This window comes from Carcharodon carcharias, chromosome 13, assembly GCF_017639515.1.
Source record: "Carcharodon carcharias isolate sCarCar2 chromosome 13, sCarCar2.pri, whole genome shotgun sequence".
Lineage (NCBI taxonomy): Eukaryota > Metazoa > Chordata > Chondrichthyes > Lamniformes > Lamnidae > Carcharodon > Carcharodon carcharias.
Window position 1 is genome coordinate 125,437,295 of NC_054479.1, and position 20,340 is coordinate 125,457,634.

The window sequence follows — 20,340 nt, forward strand, 5'->3', positions numbered from 1 at the left end:
ATTTGCCAGGCTGACCAAATCCCAAAGGGAAACTTGGATTTTGCAATTTATATTTATTATGAGAAGGTTTGTGCACTGAAGTCAGAAGTAACGAGTCCAGTACCACCTTTAAAGATTAACAAAGGAAAAGAAAACTTAAACACATACAAGGCTACAGTTATATTTAGCTGGAAAGCAGTTCTCAATATTTCTACTTAACTAGACTCCCAACTACACACCCATTTCAGGCAACAGTCCAAAATACATTCTTAATTTATAAACCATCCAGCAAGATTACCACAAGCACCCACTGTTTCTATAAGGGGTATATTTCACAGCTGCTTTCTCACTATCCCAGTGTCTTTACGGTGCAGAAGGAGGCCATTCAGCCCATCGGGTCTGCACCAGCTCTCTGAGAAAGCATTCCACCTAGTCCCACTCCCCTGCCTTATTCCCGTAACCTTGCACATTCTCTCTTTTCAGGTAGCAATCCAATTCCCTTTTGAATACCTCGATCAAACCTGCCTCCACCACCCTTTCAGGAAGTTTGTTCCAAACTCCAACCACCCTCTGGATGAAAAAAAAATTCCTGTCATCACATTTATTCCTTTTGCCAATTATTTTGAATCTGTGCCCTTAAGTTCTTGATGTTCTCTTGAGTGGGAACAGTTTCTCACTACTCTGTCCATATCCCTCAAGATCTTGAATAGCTCTATCAAGTCTCCTCTCAGCTGCCTTCTCTCCAAGGAAAACAGCCCCAACCTCTTCAATCTATCCTCATAGCTACAGTTCTTCATCCTGGGAATCATTCTTGTGAATCTCCAATGCCTTCACATCCTTCCTCAAGTACGGCACCCAAAACTGGATGCAGTACTCCAGATGAGGCCTAACTAGTGTCTTATACAAGTTCAACATGACCTCCTTACTCTTGTACTCAATGCCCCAATTAATAAAGCCTAAGATACTATATGCTTTATTAATTGCTCTCAGCATGCCCTGCCACCTTCAGTGACCTATGTACATATACACCAAGGTCCCTCTGTTCCTGCACCTCTTTTAGAGGCTCTCCCTTTATTTGATACTGTCTCACCACATCTTTCCTGCTAAAACAAATCACCTTGTACTTCTCTACATTGAACTTCATCTGCCACTTGTCTGCCCAATCCATCTATCTATGTCCTTTTGAATTTCAAGACCCTCTCACTTGACAGCAAAACTCCAATGGCTTTTAACACAACGTTGGTTACTGGAACAGCAGGCTTCTCTAGGGTGGCTAGAGGCTTTTTCCACAAGTCTGTTTCACATAGTGCACCTTTCAAGATCTCACAGGCCACACCCCATACAGCTTTCCATCCTTCTTTAAATGTATTTTCTCCCTTTTTGATCTGTAAGTCCCATTGTTTCCACCTGTCTTTGGAATTTACTTTTCCCATATAAAAACCTTTTATGTTGCCATTATAGCCAGCACTTTTGGGAAAAATAAACTTAATAACTTTGCCTTATTTATCTTGCCAGTTGTAAACATTTTACCACGTCCCTTTGAAAAGCCAATAACCACTCCACTTATCTAAAAGTGCAAATTCCCCTTTATTTGGCTTATCCATTAGCATTTCAAATACCTGTTTTTTACACTTAACCCCTTTGAAGATTAGAACCTTGCAGTGGAACAGTCTGTAGTTTACTTAAATTATTCTCACTCACATACACACACAAACAAACATAAGTCTGCTTTAAAGTATCCCAAAGTAACGTCAGGAAAAATATGATAGTTCCTTTACGATGTCTGTGTGCATAGATCATTGAAAGTGGCAGGACAGATGGATAGGAGAGAGCAGTTAATAAAGCATACTGTATCCTGGGCTTTATTAATAGGGGCATAGAATACATAAGCAAGGAGGTTATGCTGAGCTTATATAAGACACTAGTTAGACCTCAGCTGGAGTATTGTGTTCAGTTCTGGGCGCCATGATAAAGGAAGGGTGTGAACACATTAGAGAGAGTGCAGAAGAGGTTTATAAGAATGGTTCCAGGGATGAGAAACTTCAGTTATGAAGATAGATTGGAGAAGTTGGGGCTGTCCTCTTTGGACAGGAGAAGGCTAAGAAGAGACTTGATAGAGGTGCTCAAAATCATGAGGGGGCTGGATAGAGTAGATAGTGAGAAACTTCCCTCGTAAAAGGATCGAGAACGAGAGATTTAAAGTGATTTGCAAAAGAAGCAAATGTGATGTGAGAAAAAACAACTTCTCTCAGCGAGTGGTTCAAGTCTGGAATGTGCAGCCTGGAAGAGTGGTGGAGGCATGTTCAATCGGGGAATTCAAGAGGGCATTAGATGATTGTTTGAATAGAAACAATTTGCAAGGGTATGGGGAAAAGGCAGGAGAATGGCACTGAGCCATAAATGCTCTTTTGGAGAGCTGGTGCAGACATGATTGGCCAAATGGCCACCTCCTGTATTGTAACAATTCTGAGATTCTTTTCTCTGAGGAGAACAAGCCCAGCTTCTTCAATCTATCCATGTAACTGAAGTCCTTCATCACTGGAACCATTCTTGTAAATCTGTTCTGCACCCTCTCTAGAGCCTTCACATTTCTTCCTAAAGTTCAGTGCCAAAATTGGACAAAATACTCCAGTTAGGATTGAACCAGTGTTTTATGAAGGTTTATGATAACTTCCTTGCAATTGCACTTCATGCCTCAATTTATGAAGCCCAGGATCCCATATGCCTTTTTAACTTCTTTTTCAACCAGCTTTCTGCAACAATTTGTGCACCTATACTCCTAGGTCTCCGTGTTCTTGCACTCCCTTTAGAATTGTACATTTTATTTTGTCTCTCCTCATTCTTCCTACCAAGATGTATCACTTGACAATTCTCTGCATAAATTTCATCAGTCACATGTCAACCCAATTTAGCAATCCGTCTGATTTCTCTTGAAGTCTTTAACTATTTTCCTTATCAATTCATAATACTTGAGTTTTGTGTCATGAGCAAATTTTGAAATTGTGCCCTGTGCACCCAAGTCTAGATCATTAATTTATATCAAGAAAAGTAGTGGTCCTAATACCAACCCCAGGAAACACCATTGTATACCTTCCTCCAGTCCGAGAAACAACAGTTCACCACTGCTTTGTTGCCCATCATTAACTTTGTATCCATGCTGCTGTTCTTTTGATTTCATGGGCTTCAGTTTTGCTGGCAAGCCTATTATGTGGCAGTTTTATCAACTGCCTTTTGGAAGTCCGTGTACGCCACAGTAACTGAATTAGCCTCATCAACTCTGTTATCACATCAAAACCTTGATCAAGTTAGTTGAACATGATTTGCCTTTAACAAATCTGTGCTGACTTTCCTTAATTAATCCCCACTTGTCCAAGTGACTGTTAATTTTGTCTTGGATTATCATTTCTAAAATCTAACCGCTGAGGTTAAACCAACTGACCTGTAGTTGCTGGGTTTATCCGTAAACCTTAGTTCAAAAAAAGTGCAACATTTGCAATTCTCCAATCCTCTGGCACCACTCCCATATTTAAGGAGAATTGGGAGATTCTGGCTCATGACTTTTCAATTTCCACCCTTACTTCCCTCAGCATCCATGGACGCACCCCATCTGGTCCTGCTGACTCATTAACTTGCAGTACAGTCAGCTTTTCTAATACAATCTCTTTAATCAACTTTTAGCCTATCCAATATCTTGAACATCACCTCTTTCTCTCCGACTTAGGCAGCATCTTCCTCTGTAAGGACAGATGCAAAGTACTTATTTACTAGCTCAGCCAAGCCCTCTGCCTCTGAGTGGATCACCTTTTTGGTTCCTCATTATCCCCACACACCGTCTTGCTACCCTTTCAAAATCATTATGCCTATAGAAGACTTTTGGATTCTGTTTGATGTTCGTTGTCAGTCTCTTATGTTCTCTCTTTGTCTTCAGTTTCCTTTTTCACTTCTCTGAGCTTTCTATATTCAGTCTAGTTCTCCCCTGTATTATCAACCTGATATTTGTCATATGCCATGTTATCAACCTGACATCGGTCATACCCTGTTAACAAATCATTACATAGAATTTACAGCACAGAAGCAGGCCATTCAGCCCAACTTGTCTATGCTGGTTTTGATGCTCCACATGACCATCCTCCCATCCTCCTATATCTTGAACAGCTGACCCTTTTCCACTGAGCCTGATTTTCATTTGCAATGTTTAAGGGTATTGGGTTCATCCACAACAAGCCTTTTATCGTCAATAGCTTGGACAATTGTAAATAAAAGCACAACAGAATCCTACAAACAACAGTGAAATGATTGACCATCTGTTTTGGCGGTGTTGACTGAGGGATGAATGTTGGCCAGAGATGAGAATAATGTCTCTGACCTTCGTGGAGTACCAGAGAATCTTTTAAGATTTACTTGAACAGGTATTTGGGGGCGGGGTTTATTAATTGCTGGAATTGCACACCTGATGTGAATTGGATTTTTTTACCTCACCCTTCAGATTGTATGATAGATGTGTAGCAAATTGCTGGAAATGTGAATTGATAATAGTGCGGTGATGTTAGATAGAGTCACAACTGGGGCCTCAATCGTGCCCAATTGTCTACCTCCTTCACTGAGGAAAGTTAATCTTGGGGAAAGAAACAGAGTGAATGATGTAGGGAATGGGGTGGATTAGAGCGAAATTGGATACAGAAGAGAAGGAAAGAACAGGTGGATTAAGAGAGAAAAAAAACAAAGGAAAAGTAAGTAAGCATTTTTCTACCTGCTGGAGTGATACTCCACAGTTTCATTTGTTGCCTATTTGGGCCTTTAAGGTTGAGTTTTATGTCAGGATTACAAATCACATCAATAACTGAGTACTTATAACATGGATTTCTGTGGGATTAATTTGCATTAACCTTGCAAATCCAGCAATCTCATGATGCACAATGGGGAGACTCACAGTGAGATGGTGATTTTTTGGGCTTCTGTCACGTTTAATAGAGTGGTGCAAATCCTCTAGTAATTAGTGGTGATTGGAACTTGAGGCACATTTCTTCCTTGCCGCAATTTATTTTTATTCTTTCATGGCATGTGAGCATTGTTAGCAAGGCCAGTTTTTGATCCAGTGACAGTGAAAGAATAGCGATACAGTTCAGAGTCAGGATGGTGTGTGACTTGGAGAGGAACTTGCACGTGGTGGTGTTCCCATGTGCTGGCTGCCTTTGCTCTTCTAGGTGGTGGAGGTTGAACTCACTACTAATGATGGGTATCATGAACTCACCATTATTTCCCCAGCAGTTTTCCGGCCAGTGTCTCATACTAAGGGCAACATCTGTGACAATGCAGCACTCCTTCAATACTGCAATGGATTGCCTTCCAACATTAGGTGCTTACATCCTGAATGGGGGTCGAACTCACAACCTTCTGACATAAGTGAGTGCTACTGACAAAGCCAAGTTGACACACTGTAACTAAAACTGCCCTCCTTCAATTTCCAGCGCAATGTTATTGAGTAGTGACTTGCACAGAATCTTGGCGGAGCAGCAGACTTCCACTGTATTGCAGTGCTGCTGGATGAGTGCATGTAGCAATGCTGTCATTCATTTGAGCAGAGTTTGTGAAGAGCGGTGACTTAACTTCACTTTTCTTTTACCTCAGGGAGTCAGACTTGTCGTGGTTTTGGGTACGTGACGTTTTCCCTTCCAGAAGACGCACAGAAAGCTCTGAAAGAGGTGAAATTCTATGATGGCCAGAAACTCTCTGCTTCTCTCGCCAAGAAGAAACTTTTGGGAAAGAAAGAGGGTGAGTATTCCAGTGGCCTGAGCAAAGAGCAACGTCTATTCCTCCATTTGGGCTGCTGCTCAGTTAGGGAAGATTTGTATAGGCTTTAAATTCAAGCTGCGGGTAACCTGTGACACAGTGGATCAGAAATTGACTTTTCACCCCTAGGACTTGGGTCCAAATCTGACTTAGATAATTGAGCTGAAAGTCTTCCCTGTCTGCTGTAAGACGCCTACATGAAATATATTTCTCAGTCTCAATCCATTTTCTAGTTAGCATGGACCCACAGCATAAATCTGCCTGTAATGTGGCACTGAACTAACAGTCTCATTCAGGTCTATGTTGGAAATTGAGAAATGTCATTCTAGGTAGTCTGAGTGCTCTTTGTGAGATTAGAATCATAGAGAATGGAACAGCACAGAGATGGGTATATTTGTCCGTCAGATCTAAGCCAGTCTTTCTGCATTTGAAGATGGTGCTGAAGCATATGGTTGGGCTCCAGTCAAGGAAGCTTTACTGTGCGTTCAATCTGTGCCATTCTGGAAGTCCCTGAAAGGGAGATGTTCAGTTTCCAAGTCTAGATGTCACTTACACTCTGACCATACAAGTAGTGATATTCTACAAGATTCCAACCTCCCGTAGAACCTTACAGACCGGTAAACTCCAAGGACTGATTCATGGGCTGTACTCCCATTAGCTGCCCTGAGAAGTACTTGGGCTGTTACCATTGTTCTTAGTAGCACCTGGGCTAGGGAGATGAAACACAGTGATTGTTCCTACTGCTGGTTAATTATTGATTCCCCTTGCTATCAATTGTGTGTGAATGTGCCAAGGTTCACACGTGATCACTGGGTGAGAACAGGATCAAGCTAGATTATTGTGTTCTCATGGTTGAATGGCCTGTTGATGCTTGCTGACATAGTATTAGCTAATCTGGTGGAACTATAATCCAGCAAGAATCAGCAACCTTCAGTTGAGTGCAGAGGAAAAGGATACACCATGGGCACCTATGTAAGCTAGTCCCTAACCGCGAACTTTTTTATAGCACCAGTGCCTCGCACCCCAAAGAAAAAACAGTTTTGAATTCATGGGCTTGTTGAGTCTTTTCTCTGGGCTGTTGCATCACTGCTGAAACCCAATGACAACAATAGATAGTGACACTGGGGCCAGGAGATCTTCAGCTAATCCAATTGTCCTGGCAGGTTGGAGCTCGGCACAGTGAAGTCCAACTTCGCGACTCTGCAGTGACCCAGTCAGAGCCCCAGTTACTTCAGATGAGCTTTTGAATGCAGTTACCAGCTAAACTGAACTTTGCACAAGCAGCAGTCTGCTATAGGAAACTGCAAATCCGCAGAATTTGTAGCTTGGAACAAGCTTTTGGATTATGGCTTCTGATGTCTTCATTTGGGAACATTCATTCAACATTACAGTAAAAAGTATTTAGAAATAAATTTTCCTGCATGCTATTACTCCCCTTGTCTTAATGTGAAACTATTTTCATTTTAACTTTTGGAGTGTGTTTGAACGATATTCTTTCACCTTCAAGGGCTAGGTTTATATCTAGCCTGGAACATAGGAACGAGAATCTCTTGTTCCATTGACTCTGTGTCCTGAGCTTGAGGTCAGTCTCTAACCAGTTCTTGTAGAAGATTAGTTCATTGCACAAAACCACCCCAATATTTGACACAAATCTCAGATTTCACTCACAGTAAGATAGAAATGAAGACAGGTGCAGAGAAAGAATTCCCTCTGGTGGGGTTCAGGTGCATTGTTGACTTATGGACGGAGCTTTATTTTATACCTAATCTACCCATTGTACCTGCCCAGGGGGTATTATGTTACTAGTGATAGTAAAAAGTAGAGAACATGCTGCATTGCCCTGTGCTGACACCTTTCCTGGTCTGGTGGAAAGCGCATTGCTTCATAAACCTTTTTTCATGAATTCAGGAGCAATTAATAATTTTATATTGCAGCCCCCAAGGAAGCTCCTAAAGTGAATACTAAACAGCAAACGCTGAAGAAGTCGCAGAGGAAAGCAAGACTGATTGTTCGAAACTTGAGCTTTAAGGTACTGAGTAACTATTCATTCAAGGGACAACTCATGGTCTCAATATCAATTGTAGTATTAGTCAACCAGCTCTAATGTCCCTCAACCAGTTTCTATGTCCACATACGGGATAGTTGGATTTTAAAATTTCATCTCATTTCCTGGATAGTCATTTCACTTAAAATAAAACTCCTCAGAAACTGCTTGTTGCAGTCTGTTAGTGCTGTGCACGAAAGTTTTGTCTTTGGCACCTATTAAGAGTCCAACAATAAATGTCTCTGGGGTCACCCTCGAGCCAGCTCTTCAGTGTGAATCTACAACATGAAGTTGCCTGTAATGCAGAGCAGTGGTGATATTGAATTGACAGATGAGTTTGAGATTATTCCACAAGTGATTCACTTTGTGGGTCAGAAGTCTGCTGGTGGTTGGTGTGGTGAATGCAAACATTGAATCCATGTCATTGGGAATCAGTGGAGACATAGGAATAGAGAAGCAGGAGTAGGCCATTCTGCCCTTCGCACCACCTCTGCTATTCTATAAAATCATGGCTGATCTGATTGTGGTCTCACTCCACTTTCCTGTTTGCTCCCTGTCCCCCTCCCCCCAATAATCCTTGACTCCCTTGTCGATCGAAGGTCTATATAACTCAGCTTTGAATAAATTCAATGACCCAGCCTCCTCTGCTTTCTGTGAGAAGAAATTTCTCCTCATTTCTGTCTTAAAAGGGAGACCTCGTATTTTTAAATTGTGTCCCCTAGTTCTACACTCTCCCACAAGAGGAAACATCCTCCTGGTATCCACCCTATCAAGCCCCCTCAGGACTTTGTGTTTCAACAAGACCACCTCTCATTCTTCTAAACTCCAATGTGTATAGGCTCAATCTGTTCAACCTTTCTTTATAAGATAAACCCTTCATCCCAGGAATAAGTTGAGTGAGAGAGACTTTCTCCACTGGCTGAAGTCATAGCTAGCACAAAGGAAGATGGTTGTTGTTGTTGATCCAACCATCTTAGCTCCAGGACATTGCCATGAGCTACTCCTGCAGCAGTGTCCTGGACCGAACTATCCTCAGTTGCATCATCAATGACCTTCCTTCCATCATAAGGTCAAGTAGGGATGCTCGCTGATGATTGCATAGTGCTCAGTCTCATTCGTAACTCCTTAAATAATGACAGTCCTTGTCCATATGTATCAAGACTTGGACAATATTAAGGCTCAGGCTAATAAGTGACAAGTAACACTCATGCCATACAATGCCCATCTCCATTAAGAGAGAATCTAACCACATCCCCATGACAATCAATGACATTATCATCACTGAATCCCTCTCCATCAACACCCTGGGGGCTATCACTGACCAGAAATTTAACTGGACCATATAAATACTGTGGCTACAAGGGCAGGGCAGAGGCTGCAACTTCTGCAACAAGTAGCTCATGACTCCCAACATCATCAACAAGGTCAAGTCAAGAATGTGATTGAACACTCTCCAATTGCCTGGGTGAGTGCCGCTCCAAAGGAACTCAAACTCTCTCACCACTCAGGGAAAGCAACCTGCCTGATTGGCAGCCTATCCACCACCTAAAACATATACCCCCTCCACCAACAATGCACCATGGCAGCAATATGTACCATATGCAAGATGTAGTCCAGCAAAACACCTTGCCTCCTTCGACAGCATCTTCCAAACCTGCGACCTCTACCACCTTGAAGAACAAGGGCAGCAGGCTAAAGGGAACACCACCACCTGCAAGTTCCCCTCCAAGTCTCTCACCATTCTTGCACCCAAATATATTGCTGTTCCTTTGCTGTCATTGGATCGACATCCTGGAACTCTCTCCATAACAGTACTATGTATGTACTTACACCATAAAGACTGCAGAGTTTCAAGAAAGTGACTCACCACCACCTTCTCAAAGGAAGTTAGGAATGGGCAATAAATGCCAGCGATGCCGTGAAATACTATTTTTAAAAATAAGTAAATGCTGAAACCGCTCAGCAGGTCTTGCAGCAGCTACACTGTAACCTAGTCTTTGGGTTGTGTTCAACTCGAGAGGCAACAGAAACTGCATCATCGTTGGTTCCTGGGGCAACAGTTGAGGGCAAGTTTGCAATTTTCTCCACTTCTTGTGACCCCATTGTGTGGGGCTTTGCTGTACCCCCTGTGACTCATATGCCATGGAGATGGAGAAGGTGGTCTTTATGATGTGAAGGATGTGGGGTTGGAAGCTTAGCTCAGAGATAAATTGGTCTGCAAGGTTACGCACAAACATATGAGTTAGGAGTAGGCCGCTCAGCCCTTTGAGCCTGCTCTGCCATTCAATAAGATCACAACTAATCTGATCGTAACCTCAACCCCACATTTCTGCCTACCCCCGATAACCTTTCATCCGCTTGTTAATCAAGAATCTATCTAGCTCTGCCTTAAAAATATTCAAAGCCTCTGCTTCCACCACCTTTTGAGGAAGAGAGTTCCAAAGACACTCTATCCTCTTAGAGAAAAAATATCTCCTCATCTCTGCCTTAAATAAGCAACTCCTTATTTTGAAACAGTGACCCCAGTTTTAGATTCTCCCACAAGAGGAAACATCCCCTCCACAGCCACCCTGTCAAGACCCCTCAGGATCTTAAAGGTTTCAATCAAGTCACCTCTTACCCTTCTAAATTCCAGTGGATACAAGCCTAACCTCTCCAACCTTTCCTTATAAAATAACGTGCCCATTCCTAGTATTAGTCTAGTAAACCTTCTCTGAACTGATTCTAACGCATTTACATCTTTCCTTTAAATAAGGAGACCAGTATTGTACGCTACTCCAGATGTGGTCTCACAAGTGCTCTCTACAACTGAAACAACCTCCCTACCTTTGTAATTAATTTCCTGCACAATAAATGATAACATTCTAATAGCTTTCCTAATTACTTGCTGTAGTTGCATAATAGCATTTTGTGATTCATACACGATGACACCCAGATCCCTCTGAATCTCAGAACTCTGCAATCTCTCACAATTTAGATAATTTTTTTTATTCTTCCTGCCAAAATGAACAATTTTACATTTGCCCACGTTATACTGCATTTGCCCACATTATACTACATTTGCCAGATCTTTGTCCACTCACTTACCCTATCTCTGTTACTTTGTAGCTTCCTTGTGCCCTCTTCATAATTTACTTTACTACTTACTTTTATGTCGTCAGCAAATTTAGGAACCATTCCTTTGGTCCCTTCGTCCAAGTAATTTATATAAATTGTAAAAAGTTGCGATTTCAGCACTGATCCCTGTGGCATGCCATTCATCACATCCTGCCAACCAGAAATAGACCCATTTATGCGTGCTGTCTGTTTCCTGTTAGCTAGCCAATCTTCTGTCCATGTCAATGTGTCACCTCCTTCACCATGAGCTTTTTTTTGGGCAGGCAGTAAAGGTGATGGTTTTGGTTTTCCTAATGTTTAAGTGAAGGTAATTGCCTTTCATCCAGGACAGGATATCTGGCAACAGAGAGGTGATGGAGAGGCCACAAGAGGTGATGGAGGAGAATGGTATGTGGTCAACCTTGCCAAAGACTTCAGAGAGGATGAGCAGGGGTAATGCAACATAATCACAGTAACAGAAAATATGACTTGTGACATTTGATTAAGTCTGTTTCAGTGCTGAACCTGATGGAGTGATTCAAACAAGGAACTGTGGGTAAGGTGGGCAAGGATTAGGGAGAGGAAAGGGAGCTTCGAGATGGGGTGGCAACATAACAAATAGAAGTCGGTGTAGGCTGTTCAGTAATTTGCAAGAACAGAGGATTTGAGCATAAGATTTTTGGAGGAATGTGGTGATTCTCACATTATTTCAGAAGGAGTATTGAAGGTATTATTGGATTGTTCATCTCAATGTCTCCAAGCACCCCTGCCCAAATACTTACCCCCTTTTGAGCCTGGCAATTGCCCTCAGAACTGTAACTGTTGCTCTGATAGGTGTTCCTCTTTTTCAGTGTTCAGAAGATGACCTGAAGACTATTTTCTCACGATATGGTACTGTGTTGGAGGTTCACATCCCTACAAAAGAAGGTTAGTGTCCACAGGGGGAACCGTCTACTTCAGGAGGTTCGACACTGATCTCTTAGTTTTGGTGCCAGACTGGACTGGGATATTTGTCAGGGCTGTGCAACTTTCCAGTCAGTTTGAAGGTATACAGACAAGTAAACAAGGAGAAACATGAGAGAAGTTACTAAAAAAAGGTGGAGAACTTGCCCAAAATAATATTGCAATGAGAACAAAAAGGAGTTAGTTCTTTTTTATATAAAAGGATGGAAGATTATAAAAGAGACAAGGGAAGCGGAAGCAATTGGTAGCTCTTTGAAAAAGCCAGCACAGGCCTATTGACCCGATTAGCCTCCTTTTGTCCTCTTCATTCCATAACACTATATCATAGTGCACAGTGTAGTATTCTGCTGCTGTGGGAGATCTGTGCCCTTTAATTCCATAAAGTCTAGTTCTTGCTAAGTAAACAGTGGTTAAAGATAACCAGAGTTGAATTGCAGCTCAGATCCCAGCTTAAAGTCCCTGCCTCTTATTTCGAAGCATGATTCCTGAGGTTAATCAGAGGTTACAGACATTCTGGGGATTCCCTCCTCCAATGTGGGATAAGCTGATAGGAGGGGACCATGTGGTAAAGTGGTAGTTTGTGAGGCGGCACACAGGCCAATGGTGGGTGGTGGACAGGGAAAAGTGTTGAATCTCCATGGTAAACTAGGTTTGGAATAGTAGGCTGGCAGTAAACTGTTGACGCGGGTGCTAAGCTAATTGATGGTGGGCAGGGCATATTGGAAGCTCACCAACTTGGAATTGGGTAATCAGATGGTGTGGCTTGCAGTAGCATTTTAAAAAGGAGATGTATGTTTCAATGGGAACAGCAGAAAGCAATGTTATGGAGCAGTATGAGGAGCAGAAAGCAATATTATGAAGTGGTATGAGGACAGAACCTATAGCAGTAACTATATAAGCTTTCAAATTTGTTTAGGTGGAAAATTCACAAATAACTGTCAGGAAAGATGTCTCCAGAATCACCAGCCAGTTTTACCTGATTGCATTTGGAGATCCCTGTTAAGTATGGCTGGCAATGGCCATCCCTGTCTTGTATCGGCCATGGTTGGTGGTGCAGGAACTAACAGGTCTGCAGAAGTGAAAATGACGCAGCGGTGACAATGGGGGTCTGGGAGGGAGAGGGAGGGAAGGAAGGTGGTGGTGGGGGGTCCAAAATTATGTCATCTGACCACTATTTGCAAGCATGCATGAGGCTGCCTGTTTTCCATAGCTCTGATCACCAATTTTCAAGGTGCATGAAAATTGGAATGGGCACCAAAGATTTGTGAAGCTCCTGGACCTGACCAGCAGCTATGCTTTGGTTCTGTTAGCATGCCAGTTCTGAGTGTAAAGGTGGGATGGTGGTGAACCAAAAAATGGCTTTCTATTTCTCCTTTGTCAATGGCTGTTTATTTCTCCTGTGTCGGAAGTCACAGCCGCACTGACTCCTGTATGAATTGGCTAAGTGAATTCCTCTGTACGTCCCAAATGTGTGGTTTTCTTTAAGTATGACAGCCGCAGTTTGGTGAGAGGATGCACAGATGCTTTCTCTCCATTAATTAGATATTATGTTTGATATGATTTTTGCAATTCAGGCTTCATATTTCTAAATATTTTGCATGTTTCCTTTTCTCTATTTCAGATGGTAAGATGCGAGGATTTGCATTTGTTCAGCTCAGGAACCTTCTGGAGGCTGGGAAAGCGTTGAAGGGAATGAACCTGAAGGAGATTAAGGGTAATGAGAGAATTCAGCAGTGGAGGTGGGAGTTGGAGGATGTAATGTGTAGGAGCATTGGGGGTGTCACAGATGGGAGGTTGTGCATTGAGGGGGGAAGGGGGTGGGAGTTGATTGTTTCTGATGTCCTTGTTATTCATTCAGGTCGTCCTGTGGCAGTGGACTGGGCAGTGGCGAAGGACAAGTACAGAGCAACAGTGAATCTCAAGAGTGCAGGTAACTGGAACAGCTAACTGCAGGTTATTGATATCCTGGGATTTTCCAGTCGATTTAATTTGGGGGAGTTGGAGAGATTTCCTTAGAATTTTCCCTTCTGGGCAGCTTTCCTTGCAGTTGGTTGTCCATCTATACTACAATATCAACTTGCATTTATGTAGCACCTTTAACAGAGTAAAAGCCCCAAGGTGCTCCAGAGGAGCGTTGTCAAACATAATTTGACACTGAGCCACATAAGGAGAAATTAGGACAGAAGCTTGATCACAGAGAGATTTTAAGGAGCATCTAAAAGACGGGGTGGGGGGTGGGGGGAGGAGGAGGATGGAGAGGCTTAGGGAGAGAATTCCAGAGCTTACAGCCTAGGTAGCTGAAGGAATGGCTACCAATGGTGCAGTGAAGAAAATTGGGAATGCACAAGAAACCAGAATTGGAGGGTAGAGATCTTAGAGGTTTGTAGGACTAGGGGAAGCCACAGAGATAGGTAAGGCTGTGGCCAGGTGGGGTTGGGAGGTGGGGTGGGAGGACTTTGAAAGCTAGGGTGAGATTTTGAAAATTGAGGCATTATCTGACCCAGAGCCAGTGTTGATTAGTGAGCAAAGGCGATGATGGGTGAATGGGTGAGTCAAGATATGGGTTTCAGCTAATGTGTCCCCCAACTGGAATTCTCAATACTGATTGTGATCATTCATGGCAGGAGCTGAGGATAAGGAAACTGATCAGGATACAGATATTGATGAAGAGAGCGAGGAAGAAGATGATGAGGACTCTGGGACCCAGGAGGAAAAAGAATCCATTGAGGAACTGAAACCGAATCTGCAGAGGAAAGCAGCACCCAAGAAGGGGTAATGGAGCATAGTGTTAATCCTCATGCTAAGGACTAATGCCCTGAGCTGTTTGAGAGGTGTTCCTGCTGGGTGCAAGAGATGGTCAGACAGTAGTTCTCTCTTCTAAAGACACTGACTTGTGATGTGTGCCATTCACGTGGTTGTATGCAAAAGACATACTGCTCTCATGTCTATGTCTAGCTTCCCGTTTAATGCAACTGTATTATTCGCCTCTATTCTTCCTTGTGGTAGTGAGTTCCACATTCTGGGTAAAGACAACTCCGCCGAATTCCCGATTATATTAAATAACCAGGATGGACTGAGGAAACGTTTCTTTTTAAACATAGCAAGTTGTTGTGAGTAGCAGTAAGCTTGTTCAGCTATAGGGGACGTTACAGTCTCATGCACCCTATTGGAATTCCACATACTTTTTCCAGGAAGCAATGTACAGCAGGAGGTAGCAGGAGTCCTAATTCACTCAACTCCCCTTCTCTGGCCTGAGCCCAGAGGCACTGCAATCTGGTTGTCACATCCCTATTGCTGCCTAGTTGAGATCTGGAGTCAGCAAACTCAGAATCCAAACATGAGGCCTGTTTGGTTATGTGCCACTCAAGTTGGTGTTACCAATGAGCCATTGGGTTTGTCCCTGTTAAGTACACTGAGCAGTGGTTTGATAGGTCAAATGGTATTGGGCACTGCCAGATTAAGGAACTGCAGGAATGATTAATTGCCATATTCATCCTTGACTAAATACCCCTATATTTTTCCAGGTCATTTCTGTTTTGCAAGGACGAAGGATCTAGAACCATGCAAATGCAGTAGATTCAGGGCAGTGTGTGTCCAGGTCTGAGTGCAGGTGCAACTGTGTGACATACAAACATAAAAAATAGGAGCAAGAGTAGGCCATATGCGTCATTGAGCCTGCTCTACCATTCAATAAGATCATGGTTGAACTTCTACATCAACTCCACTTTCCTGCCCTATCACCATATTCCATGATTCCTAAGTGCCCAAAAATCTATTGATCTTGGTCTTTAATATACTCAATGACTAAGCATCCACAGCCCTTTGGGGATAGAGAATTCTAAAGGCTCTCAACCCTGATTGAATCTGTCTCCCCTCGCCTCAAATGGCTGACCCCTTATCCTGAACCTAATACAGTGAGTTCCAGTCTCTCCAGCGAGGGCAAATAGCCTCCTAGCATCTACCCTGTCAAGCTCTCTAAGAAATTCATGTTTCAATGAGATCATCTCTTGTTCTTGCAAATTCCTGAAAATATAGGCCCATTCTACTCAATCTCTCATCTCAGAAGTTAATCCTGTGATCTTTCGTTGCACCACCCCTAAAGCAAGTGTACCCTTCCTTAGGTAATGAAACCAAAACTATACAGAAATCCAGATGTAGTCTCACCAAAGCTCAGTATAATTGCTGCAAGAATTCCTCATTCTTACACTGTTAACTCCTTGCGTTTGCCTTCCTAATTGCTTGACTTTCAAAAAGAGGCCTTCAAAATTAGGAAGGGGTTTGACAGTGTAGACATGGAGAAAATATTTCCACTTATGGGACTCTAAAGCATAAATAAAATATATGACTTTTTAATTCTTTCAAGGGACGTGGACGTCGCTGGCTAGGCTACCATTTTTGTTGTCCATCACTAATTGCCCTTGAGAAGGTAGTGATAGAATGATACAAGACAGTTGTAGGCCATTTGATCTATCTTTCCTTTTGATAGTGCTATCTAATTGATCCCATTCATCTGCTCTTTCACCACAGCTCTAGAATTTTTTTCCCTTCAAGTATTTATCTATTCTCTTTTTGAGAGTTACCATTGAATCTGCTTCCATCACTTTTGAGACAGTGATTTCCAGATTACAACAACTTGCTATGTTTAAAAAGAAACGTTTCCTCAGGTCCATTCTGGTTATTTAATATAATCGGGAATTCAGTGTTGCCTTTACCCAGAATGTGGGCCTTACTACCACAAGGGAGAATAGAGGTGAATAATACAGTTGCATTCAATGGAAAGCTAGCCATAGACATGAGAGCGAAAATAATAGGAGGATATGCTGGTAGGGTTAGATGGAAGGAGACTTATGTGGAGCATCAACGCTGACTGAGATTGATTAGGCTGAATGGCCTGTTTCTGTGCTTTAAATTCTATGATTCCAGAACCGCATGAGTAGATTGACCAGAAGGATTCCACAGCTAAAAACGGCTGCATGGATTTGGCTTGTGTTCCCTTGGTTACATAATCTTATGTGGCAACCTAATTAGAATCATAATCTCTCAACATAATTAATGTGCTCAAGTCCCCACAGTGGGACTTGAACCCAGAACCTTCTGAGTCCAAGGTGAGTAATGGATGATATTATGCTATAATGACTACTGGTGCTAATTCTTGGGTCAGTCTGATTTACTGAATCATGCTTTACCTGTCGCCTACGACATGAAGCATGCCATTCGTCCCAACTAATAAGTGTCATTGTTTACGCCCCATACAAGCCTTTGCTTTGCTTGAATTGAGATGAATTCAGCTTTGCCCTCCCTCCTCATCCCCACCTGGGAATTTGACACCATATTGTAGATGCAGGTGTTGAGCTGATTCCACATCAGCCTGGGATGCTCAAATTTCACCAGAATACCTTGGCTTTCAGATCAATGATGAGGGAGGAGGAGGATACGACAGAAGATGAAATTGGTGATGATGAAGATGTGTCAAATGAAGAAGATTCAGAGGATAGTAATTCAGAGTCAGATGATGAGGGTGAGTGATGAATTTAAGCCCTATGCAAACATTTTCTAAAAGTTGGTGGAATTTGGAGCCTTTGCAGATGAAGGAGGGCAAGGAAGTTATCTAGAGTTTGCACCCTAAGGGGCCTGTGATCTTCAAACAGTTCCATCTTTCTCCTTCAGATGAAAAGCCTGTGAAGAAGTTGAGAAAGTCCAATCACCCAGCGGATGTTCATGAAGGGCGAACGATCTTCATCAGGTCAGACCAGAAATGTTTCCTAAGGAGGTGGTGGTTTGTGGGGAGGTTGTGGACAATGTAAAAGCAATTGTATCCTATTGACCGCAAGTCTTCCTGCTGATGAGATGCAGTAAAACAAATGTCCAAACACCTTTGCTGAGTTACTGACCAACTGCAAAAAGTCCAAAGAACAAAACAACTTGCTGACTGCCAAGGAATATTTACGCAGCCGATCATGTCTTTTGATTTCTGGTCGGGGAGTGGTGGGGAATGCATGTGCATCCAGTCCCCTGGGGAGGGGGTGGACTCTGAGGCAGAGGATGTCACTTGGGTCACAGCTGTTCCTTGATCCTCTTGCTCCTCAGGTGGGCCAACTCCCCTTCCTCAGTCTCTGATCCCTTGTGGTATATGCGTATCGTTCTGACTTTTATTGCTCAGTGTGTGTTTATCCCTTTGGGATCAAGCCTGATTAGGCTTTTATTTGTTACCAGCTGGTTTTTCCATATGCTCTCTTGAGTTATCTGATAATTTCCTGCTTTCCTTCTCAATTTCTCCTGCAGGAACCTGTCCTTTGACACTGAGGAAGATACGCTGGGGGAGATGTTGGAGCAGTTTGGAGACCTGAAGTATGTTCGAGTTGTCATGCACCATGATACAGAACACTCCAAAGGTGAGGCATGGGGCTCTACAACAAATGCTTGTTCGTAATTGCAGACATTAGTGTATAATAGACCATCCAGTGTGGTGTAGAGGAGTAGACACCAGGAGGCTGTTGAGGGTTGGGGTGCACAGTTGTGGAGGCCACGCAAACCAGCTTCAACCACTCCCTTGTAATGTGTTAGTTGATCGCAGGTGGGGAGGTTGGGTGGTGCTGTTATTGGCCTCATTGAGCCTGAGTTAAGGAGGGAGAGAGTAGCAAGGATTCCTGGCCTTAATCACTGTTCCCTCAATGCTGCTGGTATATGAAAATAGAGCATTTATGGCTCACCTCATAATCAAATGACCTGTTTCACATGAAGGATGTCAAGATTTTTGATGCCTGTGCAACTAGCGTCTCATCTGAAAGACGGCACCAGTAACAGTGCAGGACCCCGTCATTATGGCACTGGAAAATTGGAGTAGGTTATCTGCTCAAACTTCTGGACTGTTTTTCTTCCCTAATCTGTTGATTCCTCCAGTGGTGGTTGTCAGTAACTCTACGACCAGAAGATACGTTTATGGCCATGTGCAGGGCACAGCTTGTACTGAGAAGCATATTATCTAAATGATGAGAGATTGCAGAGCTCTGAGATACAGAGGGATCTGGGTGTCTTAGTGCGTGAATTGCAAAAAGGCTAGTATGCAGGTACAGCAAGTAATTAGGTAAGCTAATTAGAATGCTATCATTTATTGCACAAGGAATTGATTACAAAAGTAGGGAGGTTCTGCTTCAGTTATAAGGAGCACTAGTGAGACCACAGAGTACAGTGTACAGAATTGGTCTCTTTATTTAAGGAAGGATGTAAATGCATTGGAAGCAGCTCAGAGAAGGTTTACCAGACTAATACCTGGAATGGGTGGGTTGTCTTATGAGGAAAGGCTGGACAGGCTGGGCTTGTATCCGCTGTTGAACGGTCATGAGGACTCGAAACGTCAACTCTTTTCTTCTCCGCCGATGCTGCCAGGCCTGCTGAGTTTTTCCAGGTAATTCTGTTTTTGTTTTGGATTTCCAGCATCCGCAGTTTTTTGTTTTTATCTTTGTATCCGCTGGAGCTTAGAAGAGTAAGAGGCAACTTGATTGAAACATATAAGATCCTGTGGGGGCCTTGACAGGGTGGATGTGGAGAGAATGCTTCCTCTTGTGGGAGAATCTAGAACTAGGGGTCACTGTTCATAAATAAGGGGTTGCACATTTAAAACAGAGATGAGGCAAAATTTTTTCTGAGAGTTGTGATCTTATTGAATGGTGGAGCAGGCTTGAAGGGCCCACTCCTTCTTGTTCGTATGAGTGCCTATTAGCTGTATTTATAGTTCCCTAGTTAGGAGAGAGAAGCTGATGTGTGCTGTTTGACCTTTTGTTTCTCACCCTCTTGATTCCCATATCTTGTAGGTTGTGCCTTTGCCCAGTTTGTGACTAAGGAGTCGGCACAGAATTGTGTGGAGGCAGCAGAGAGCCAGTGCGAGGTGAGGATCTCCTGTGTTTAGAGGCAGTATTGCATGGTTATCAGACTGGTTGGGTGCCTGCCTGCCTCCTTACTGAAATTGAGACTCATTACACCATCTCTGGTTTTAACTCACAAGACCCCCACAAGGAGCTTAATTAGGGACCATCACCACCCCCTGCACCCACCCACTCCACCCCCAGCCTTCCCTTCCACTACAGGTTTTTAGGCTTTTAAAATGAAAACTTGTATCATTTGAGCTCTACTTCTTAATTTATGGCATCTGTTTTCACCCATTGGTGGTATCCTACACTGCAGACCCTGGTCATCCTCTAGTTTCCATTGGAAGTTGAGGGGGAGAGAAGACTGTTTGGCCAACATGCTCATTCATGAGGTAAGAGTGACTGCCCCTGACTTCGAGGCTGTGTTTAACCGAGTGTGTCAAGGAGCTCTGGCCCTGTCAGTCTCATTCCTCATCATACATCAGAATTCCCATTCTCTTTTGTAATTTCTATTCTTTGGATCCTATCTTGCCATATGCGGGTCCGTCTCATCTCCATCTGTCCATTGATGTAAGTACATCACAATCCCCTCAAGCCGAAGTG

General features: G+C 43.0%; 2 protein-coding genes across 3 annotated transcripts in view; one reads left to right on the top strand and one right to left on the bottom strand.

The window, feature by feature from the left end:
- LOC121286339 (protein FAM71F1-like) overlaps positions 1-20,340 on the bottom strand; it is an 86,294-nt gene that overhangs the window by 29,429 nt on the left and 36,525 nt on the right. The gene's annotated exons all lie outside the window — the stretch shown is intronic.
- Positions 1-20,340, top strand: part of rbm28 (RNA binding motif protein 28) — a 44,128-nt gene that overhangs the window by 1,096 nt on the left and 22,692 nt on the right. For both annotated transcript variants that reach the window (XM_041203422.1, XM_041203421.1), the window contains exons 2-11: positions 5,608-5,751; positions 7,704-7,798; positions 11,761-11,836; positions 13,494-13,586; positions 13,731-13,802; positions 14,497-14,644; positions 17,281-17,390; positions 17,540-17,615; positions 18,155-18,264; positions 19,684-19,757. In XM_041203422.1, the coding sequence (XP_041059356.1) occupies positions 5,608-5,751; positions 7,704-7,798; positions 11,761-11,836; positions 13,494-13,586; positions 13,731-13,802; positions 14,497-14,644; positions 17,281-17,390; positions 17,540-17,615; positions 18,155-18,264; positions 19,684-19,757 (998 nt within the window). The remainder of the gene's footprint in view (positions 1-5,607; positions 5,752-7,703; positions 7,799-11,760; positions 11,837-13,493; positions 13,587-13,730; positions 13,803-14,496; positions 14,645-17,280; positions 17,391-17,539; positions 17,616-18,154; positions 18,265-19,683; positions 19,758-20,340) is intronic.